The sequence below is a fragment of the Gymnoscopelus microlampas genome (assembly GCF_963454915.1).
Source record: "Gymnoscopelus microlampas genome assembly, chromosome: 11".
Lineage (NCBI taxonomy): Eukaryota > Metazoa > Chordata > Actinopteri > Myctophiformes > Myctophidae > Gymnoscopelus > Gymnoscopelus microlampas.
The window spans coordinates 25457750-25467316 of NC_139948.1; the positions used below are offsets into that span (position 1 = coordinate 25457750).

General features: G+C 41.0%; 1 protein-coding gene across 1 annotated transcript in view; it reads right to left on the minus strand.

Moving 5' to 3' along the window:
• Nucleotides 1-5927: 5927 nt before the first annotated feature.
• The window catches only part of syngr3a (synaptogyrin 3a), a gene marked incomplete at its 3' end in the record, with an annotated part of 9244 nt that continues 5604 nt past the window's right edge, over nucleotides 5928-9567 (minus strand). Inside the window, exons 2-4 of the mRNA XM_084071095.1 lie at nucleotides 8184-8418; nucleotides 6517-6662; nucleotides 5928-6137 (exon numbers count right to left, since the gene is read on the minus strand). Of these exons, the coding sequence (XP_083927221.1) occupies nucleotides 5928-6137; nucleotides 6517-6662; nucleotides 8184-8418 (591 nt within the window). The remainder of the gene's footprint in view (nucleotides 6138-6516; nucleotides 6663-8183; nucleotides 8419-9567) is intronic.

Genomic DNA, 9567 nt, shown 5'->3' on the forward strand with positions numbered 1-9567 from the left:
CTGGAAAGCAGGAGGCCATTCTTTCTTATTTTAACGCTGAGACACTGTTGTCCTCTGCAACAATATTGCACACAAACTATTGTTTACTGGCGCGCGTGTGTGTGTGCAAAACCACACAACCTTTTTGGAACAAATGGGTGACAGTTGTGTATACTTTCTGGGTCAGTTGAAAAGGTTGATGGGGACAATATTGAAAATAAATACTTATACTAGTGAAATTCAAAAAATAATCAGTACAGTTGAACTTTTATTCAAGTCCAGAATAAAATGTTTCATATAATTCTAGATTTTTTTTTTTTTTTTTTAAAGCCAGGCGAGTAGAATCACAACACTAGGATTTTACAGCATGGCAATGGCATGGGAATCATTCAGTCCATCAGGTTTCTCATTAGTTCCTGCCTGGATAGTATTGACTCCTGCATACAAGTCACTTGTACTACAGTATTATACATTTTTTGTAGATACTTTTTTGGCATTCCTGTTTAATTTTGATAGGACAGTTAACAGTGAGAGGGCAGTAGTAAGGTGCCTTGGGTGTGAATCAAACCAGGGAGAAACGTGTGTGTGTGTGTGTGTGTGTGTGTGTTTGTGTGTGTCTGTGTGTGTGTGTGTGTGTGGGGGGGGGGGGGGGGGTCTCAGCTTTGGGTGTTTCGCAAAGCACAAAAACTATGATCACACTCCTACAAATGTATGTGATTTGAACGCACAGCTTTCAGATAGTAAAATATGAAAACATCACTAGGCATGATACAGTAAGCATACAGATTTGTGTATCAATGCCTTGAAAGAAGCAGCTGTATTGTATGCAAATTCTATTTTAATTGGCCTTATTGATAACCAGAGTATGAAGGACATTCTGCCTCCTTAGGCATTGTAATTGAGTTAGATTGGGGGGGATACTTTTACCAGCCCTCTTTAATGTGTACATGAATGATTTATCTGCCTAAGGATGAAACATTGTTTGTATGATTGGTAAATCCCTAATTAACCAACTATGTATAACTGATGACCTGGCAATTTGTTTTCTCCTAGCAGTGCTGGGTCTCAACAGCTGCTGAATATAATGCTAAAAAGAATGTATATATATATATATATATTCTTATACTGTACTGTATGTATATCTATAAATATAAAAACACTGGGGCACTTCATTACAGATAAAATGTCTGATGACGATGACATGTAGGCAGCGTTGTATAGATATTCAATTCTACATGTGTTCAGACCATGTGAACTCTTTTATCAAGGTGACTTGATGTTAAAAACAAGGGATGGAGACGAGTGGTCCAAAACATGTCTGCTTTATTTATTCAAGTGACAGTCAGACTGCAGTCCAGAGACATTCATAATAATAGACAGTGACATACATCTCTGTACACAGCTTTTATACGCAGAGGAGGTCAAACACCATCAGAACAGGAAGAAACAACTCAGAAAAAAACTACAACATTAAAGGAGCCGCACACTACAAAACCAATGTTTCCTGGTTTATGTATTTGTTAGCTGTTGGTTTGACAGGGCCTTTATCATCAATCTATTCTTGGGTCAAAGGAATTGTGTGACATCCACTAAAATTGGAATATAAAAACACTGCATCACCGCAAATGATAATGCTGTATTACTGTGGTTCATGGTCTTTATTTATTCATTCGATCGAAATAGCATAACATGATGGGGTGTGAAAACTTTGATTTTGGTGCGGCCAGCCTCTTTAAGATTGGTCCAACAAAAACATTTTTTTTAACAAAGAGTGTGTTATTATTATCATGTTCATTAATCATTATTAGTAATTATTATTATCATCAGTAGTACTACAGGACGAACCAGACCCTGGACAGCACCACACACAGGTTCCATTTACTTCAATAAACATACTGAATTTTACAATCAACCAATACCACGGTAGTGTACATGGGCCTAAGACCAGAGCACAAAACACAGAGAGAATGCTGTTATTACGTATTATCTACCACACTGAAGAGACTGAAGCACTGAGAACAGTAATACAACCTGAACTAATATTACCCAGTAACACCCAACCCTGGGTACCACATGTACTAAGTGGTACCCAAATGGAAGGCAACCACACCAGAGAGTACAGTACATGCAGGGTTCGATTTGCTGGGGGATGGATGGAGGGGGGTCCATGCATCTGCTTTTGCAGGTGGGGATATGTTTTAACCCCGCTTCTGGTCAGTCTTAATTAAATACATGCATTTCCTTTTGGGAAATGATGTAGTATCTGATATCATATGTTTGAAATATAACAATTTCATAAAAAATGTACCGTATGTTAACCACATTAACCCTGGCGTCCCAAATTTGTCAAACTTTGTGAGAATTTGTCAAAATATGTCAACATCTTTCACTATTATTTAAAAAATATTCAAAAATTGGCCTAAGTTGTTTAAAAATACCCCCCCCCCCCCCCCCCGTTTCTTTCTCTTATTTTTTTTACAAATCGAACCCTGAGTACATAAATACCTAGCTGTAGTTTATACACCCCCAATAGTACACACGTTCACTGATCATTCACCACCCACCCAGCAGTACCAACCCAGACCAGACAAGACCCCGAAATTACGCCAAAGAACCTGAAAGCATTTGGAGCTGACCAAACCCACATGTACCCCCCACCCCCCTCTGTCATGCGACAGAGCATACATTTGGCATAAACCCCCAGCCTGGAAGGATATACAGGGTGAACCCATTGAGTTCCAACACTAATTTAATGACCCTCTGACTAAGAGTTTATGAATAAGTATATAAAGATTACATTCACGGCTGACATGTGTTGTAAGAAAGTTAGCCGTGAAACCATATGTCAGTATACATTTTCCAGCCCCCTAAGTCAAATGATGGATATGCCCATTAAATCCCCCCCAACACCACCACGAGTATGGCTATGATTGGTCCTCAATCATTAGGCTGAGATGATGTCATTGCACAAGCCAAGAGGCAATTCTCTCAATAAAGTCAAATTCCTGGAACACAAAAGAGGATTTCCGTGGTGGTGGCTAGTGAAATCTATCAATAAGTCAATGCAATTCATTTTAAGATAAATGCAAAATCAAGATAATCTCAAATAGCAAAATTAACTCTTTACATTTTTAGGAATTGAAAAATTCAAAGTACACTAAAAGTCATATTCAACATACATGTAGCGACCTCAGTAAAGTTATGTCATGCACTTTCATCAAAATTGTACAGATTTCTCTGAGTGGCCATTTATTACCCCTCCTGCAGTGCTATCATTTTCCTCACCTGCAGAGGGTGCGGTTTACATTGGGCCAGATAATAAGGAGAGCTGAGCAGGCGAGGCATTCTAGAGTTCAATAATATTTAGCAATATAACATCGGACGGTAACAGTATTTTCTTCATATTTGGCTCCTTTATTCATCATAATTATCAATAATAACAACAAAGAAATCTGTTGGGTTCATAGTTTTGAAAGTGACATAATATACCAGACAATGTTTAGTTGACAGCCTTTGATTGTGTGGCAGGAATGTTGATCACAATTCTAGAAATAGAATTCTAACACAATGAAGTAGAACTCCCCAGCAGTATATTCCTCCTAACCACAAAGAAACCCACACATAAACGTAAAAAAAAAAACTGTATACACCTCAAACCTTTTGTAGATTTCCATAATTACATAGATATATACACACGCACACACTATGTCACACCAAACAGGCAGCCTGGCATACACACAAATTACATATGAGCACATAGACACACACACGCACGCACGCACACACGCACGCACGCACACCAACACACACACACACACACACACACACACACACACACACACACACACACACACACACACACACACACACACACACACACACAAAGGCACACACGCTCTCACACCATACGGACACACATTCATAAAACCTCATCAGTGGTAAATGTATGTGAAACACAACACAGACATGTATTACTCTTACATGGTTGTCATGTTAACTATCTACTTTATGACCCATATTGCCCCCCCCCATGATCTGACCGTGTCTCTGTCACTATGGTAACAAACCCCCCCCCACACCCACTGAAACGTTTTTGGACACCAAATAAGTCTAGTATAATTAAAAAAAAGACATGATTTTTCCTCTTTCCTTTTTCTTCCTCTCAAACCAAGCTGAATCATTCTCCATCATCAAATCATTAGCCACTTAAACCCTATATACTTTGTTGACCGGAGTCCCATCACAGGGGTCTACTAGGTCCCCTCCTTTTTTCCCTCTACACACATTTTTATTTTGACCGAAAATAGCCGATCAACAAGCTCACAATGTGTCATGTTGTGACCCGCTGTGAGCTTGCAGATCTGCTATTCTCGCCTAATGTTCGGCCCAGAATAGGGACGCTAGGGTTCAAGTGGTTAAAACCCCATTGTTCCTGCTTTGTGAACACAATTAAATTCTTAGCTGTATTTAACAACCAGAGACAGGTAGATCTTATGTGAGAATCAGAAGACGGCAATAAGAACACAGGGCAGTTTGGCAGCTTCTAGAAATGAAACAGAAACAGACTTGATTCACCCAGAATTTCCCCCACCCATTCACCCCTCCCTTTTTAAACACTCAACACTGGCCAGTATCTCAAATAACAACCCACAAGCTTGGAGAGTAGCATCCCTGGTGTACACATTCCTATTCTGATACAAAAATGTGAATCAGCTATGGGTTAATATTTCCTCTAATTATTTTTTTCCCCTTTGTGGTCCAGTCTTGGAATCAATCAACTGTGAGAGTCAACAATAGCGTGTTGCTATTATTACCTTTTCAATAGTCTGTTTAATCTTTGCAATCGTGAAAGTATGTTCAGTGATCAGTTTTTTAACCTTTCACACCTTTTCTGTTTAAATTAGCTCGTTCCACTGCACCAGTTGAGCTCTGTCACTACCTGATCAACAAAATGTTGTTTGTCAGAGATAAGAATGCATTTTTCTGAAATATTTCTCAGGACAAATGTAGGCTTCAAGTGTGTGCTACAAAGCAGTGGAGGCAGGATGCGATTTGAGACGTGGCTTAATGTGACAGTGGTTCATCTACCCATAACTACCTACCCACCTATCTACAGAACATGAGATATTGCACTTGGTCACAAATATTGTCATTGTTGCTGTCATGGTTTTTTTTTTCTACTTTTTTTTTTCTCTTTTTCATTACAGCATATGGTAAACTACTAGTTTAAGTCACTTTCTGAGACACACAGTACAGTATGGCACTTAATTGTTCTCTAAATTCAGAAACATGCAGATTCAATACATGTCGTCAGTCAGTTGTAACTGCAGCAGTGAAAGGGGACAAACAAATGATACCTAAATCACCCCATTTTGTTTGGCATGAAAAGAAAATTCAACAATTGCTTTCGAGGTGCTACAAAGACTGAACAATTGACATTTTATTTTAAACGTAGGCTACTGTATGTGAGAGACTGCTGCACTGTGTTTCATAATCTCACTTAGATTTTTGGTGGAGTCACTAACCGGTTGACAGTCTGTACCCCTCCTGTTTGTGAAAGGTGAACCAAGGACGAGTTTCAATACTACAAAGTGGCCACATCTCCTGTCCTTCCTCCTTGCATTCACTATAGAACCCTTTCTTCTACATACATCTTAAGACACTAGCTACAGGAGATAAAAGGCTATGTGTCCTGTCCAGTACTACATAGTCCATGTAGAAAATTGCTGGAATGTTAAGTAAGGAGAACAAAGAATGGACAGGAGTCAGCGGTGGAGGAAGCCACTTCTACACTATCGAAACTCGGCCCAAATCAAGTGGCGAACGACAACATCACGCATGACATCACAGAAAGCAGTATTCTTCCACTCTCCTCTCATTACACCCCTCTAACCCTCTTGCTCCCCCTCTCTCTCTCCCTCTCTCTCCATCCATCAAATGTATTCTTCCTAGTAAATGGGAACCTGGTACGTGGGTGCCGCGTTATTCTCGGTGAATGGCGGACTCTGGTAGGTGTCCGTGGTCTCGGTGGTGGTGCCCTCTGGTGCGTTGGAAGGGTAGGGCTGAGCAGACGGGGCGCCGTCCACGTGGTCAGTGGTGAACAGGGTCATGTCGGTGCCGAGAAGGTACTTCTGGACCGCACGCACCGTCAGACCAGCCTACAGACAGAGGAAGAGAAGGGGAGAGAGAAGACAGAGATCAGGGCACACAGAGGAAGTGATAGCAAGACAGAACGTGAAAGAGATACAGGTAGGGATTGCAAGACAAGACAGCCATGCAAATTAAGAGAGAGAGAGAGAGAGAGAGAGAGAGAGAGATAGAAGATAGTTAAGGAGACAGCAGCAGAAGTGTGGCCACACTTGGCCAATATTGACTCTGTTACTCAGGTAGGTTCGGTAATGTTTTTATGACTGTAGAAAATGCAAACAAAAGCTAAATCTAAAAACAAAGCCAATAACGGGAAATGGTCTATGTTTACGATACATGGCTAAAGCTGGGTATATGACAACAATGACATATTTAAAAAAGAAACCTTACCCAGGTGATTATGGAGAAGAATGAGAAGGCTATAGCGGCTCGCGCTGCGTCCGCCCCCTGGTTGAGTGGCAGCTCATCAGGAGTGGTCCGAGACCACTGATTGGCCAGGAAGCAGAAACTCACAAAATACAGGAAGGTCCAAAAACCTGAATAAGCCAATGAGAATGTTTAGGTTACTCTGACAGAGTCAAATAAAATTAATAGAATGATGTGGATCTTGGGATCCAACATAGGAACGGTGTGGCTCCATTGTGGACCTTTTCTTTTGCTCCAATGTGGATCTCAGACCACGTTTAGACGACAACGCTCTCTTGTGAAAACGTCAAAGTGCCGTTGCATTCTCACTTTTTATTTTGCCTTTAGACGGTGACGCACCAGTGATAGAAAACGCGACTTTGGCCTTGTTTTTCCTGTAAAGTTGCTTGTAAATATTGGTTGTTGCGTGTTGCGTGTTTTTGGGTTTGTTTTTAAAGTGTAGTTGAGTGTAGTTAATAAAAACATCTGATACTTTATTTTGCTGTTTTCTGTAGAGACCGTTGTCGTGTAAACGGGCCATCAGACTTCATATTGTAATCCTATGACGTCAGTCATCTATGATGTCATTCGTCTATGACATATCTATGACTTTGTGTCCCGATTTGGGCAAGGTTTCAGCATGATCAGACCCCCATTGACTTCCACTATAAAATTAAAGTTAAATGTTTCAAAAATCATAAAATAAAAATGGGGGAAAGAAATTAGTGTGGAGCTTACTGGCAGCATACAATGTTTTGCATTGATCGGTCCAGCGGTTTGTGAGATTAGCTACGCACACACAGACACAGAGTCACACAGACACACAGACACACAGTCACACAGACACACACACACACACACACACACACACACACACACACACACACACACACACACACACACACACACACACACACACACACACACACACACACACACACACACACACACACACACACACACACACACAGAGCCATGCTGTAAAAACCTATCCCAGGTGTTCATTTTTCAAATGTACTCACCAAAAGTGGGTTTAGTTCCCCTTTAGAATAGCCTTCCTTCTTTCTGATTGTGGCCGTAATTGTAGAACTTAATTTTACTTGTGTCGTTTCATTTCCTCTTTTAAAAAGCACTGAATTGTGAAATCTACGCGAAATCAAACCTCTTGAGGCCTGCGGCCCAAAATGTATTTGCAAACTGAAACAATGAACTAGTTCATCTTGGGGGGAAAACCCAGTATTTTGGTTCCACGTCTTGATCTGGTTCTATCATCTAAATTAAAATGGGTATCTGCATTCTCTGTGTGTTATTTTGTTTATGTGTTAGTGTGTCTAATTGTGTACCTAAATCAAGGAGTTTATTCTCTAAGCTAGTAGTTCTCAAACTTTTTTGGCTCAGGGCACCCCTATAAATAACTTTTTCTTTTGTCCGGGGACCCCCAGGGCCCTATATACATCAGCTATTTAAAAAAGTTTGTTGACAATTTTTGAAAATGTTTGAATAATTAAAAAAGAATTACCGCCACACAAATCATTTTCAGGTGCGGGGGGGGGGGGGGGGGGGGTATTGTCATACATGATGTATATAGGCAAAGAAAATGGTAATAATAACTAAGTACTCGTCCTAACTTTTCGAGGCATACATCTCCTCACCTGAGAAGCCCACATCCAGCATCACAGCCTTCTTCCTGTCTTTGATGGAGCTGATGGAGGCAAACTTGAAGTCCAGCAAGAAGAAGAAGGAGCAAGCCAGCAGACCCACCAGGCCGACAAACACGCCATAGTTGCACGCATCAGCGTTCTTATTGAACACACAGTGGAGACGCTCACTGCCCATGTTGACATAGCCTTCGTTCACAATGGAGGCAAACACCACCAGCGAAAATATCTGTGGAACAGGGTGGATGGAGGGAGAGGGAAGGAAAACAGAAAGAGTGAGAGAGAGGAGAGAGAGAATGGGGGTTAACCTTTTTCCCATTACACTAAACGTGTTGCATTACAACGCGTCCTGAGCTTGTACGTCTTCTATATTTGCCGAATGTTTGCCTATTTTCGATGAATGTTCACATATCATGCCCAAAATATGGCAAAATGGGGACACTATAGGGTTGAAGTGGTTAGGGGAATAACTGTCTGAAGCTTTTTTTGTATATATTTTCTATTTTTTCTTTTTGCTTTTTTTTCCCTCTGTATTTTTATGTTGATTTTTGAACTGTTTGGTTGCTACTATATATGTCTATGAAATTAATTCAAGGACCCCAACGGAAACAAGTCCGCAAGGACTTTTTTGGTCGGACCTTTTAGACAAAAGTATTATAAATGTAACTGTGTTGTTTTACATTCTTTTGCCTAATAAAAAATTCAATCAATCAATCAAAGCTGAAATGGATGTTTCTGTTCTATTGAGTGACTTTCATTGAGACTCATGGCACACACTCATTTCAAAACACACACAAACACAGACGCACAAAAACACCTCACAAAAAAACAGAAAACAAACCCCGTCAGAACATGGTATGAATGAACATGTATGTGATGATGCTCAGAACAAAGGCTTGACCTAATTTCCTCTCTCTCTCTCTCTGAGTGACTGGAGAGGTGGATGCTTCGCTTCCCTTTAAGAATCACACAGACCTGGGGCTGTGTGCGTGTGCATGTGTGTGTGCGTGCGTGCGCGCGCGTGTGTGTGTGTGTGTGTGTGTGTGTGTGTGTGTGTGTGTGTGTGTGTGTGTGTGTGTGTGTGTGTGTGCGCGCGCGTGTGAGTTATGTTTGTTTGTTAGTGAGTACAGCATGCGCACGTGAAAACCAAGTGTGTGATTTATGTGTGTGGGTTTGCGTGTGAGACAAATGGAGCGATTGTGTGGATGAAAAGTGTGTATTCATGTGTGAGGATGCTGGATGTAGGCATTGCATCACATGGTCCAGAGGTGGACATGAGGCCACTGTACTGTACTGTAGATCACTGGTTCTCAACCTGTGGGCCAGGGCCCACTGGCGGGCCGCAAAGGTTTTGCAAGTGGTCCCCCAAATCATTGGA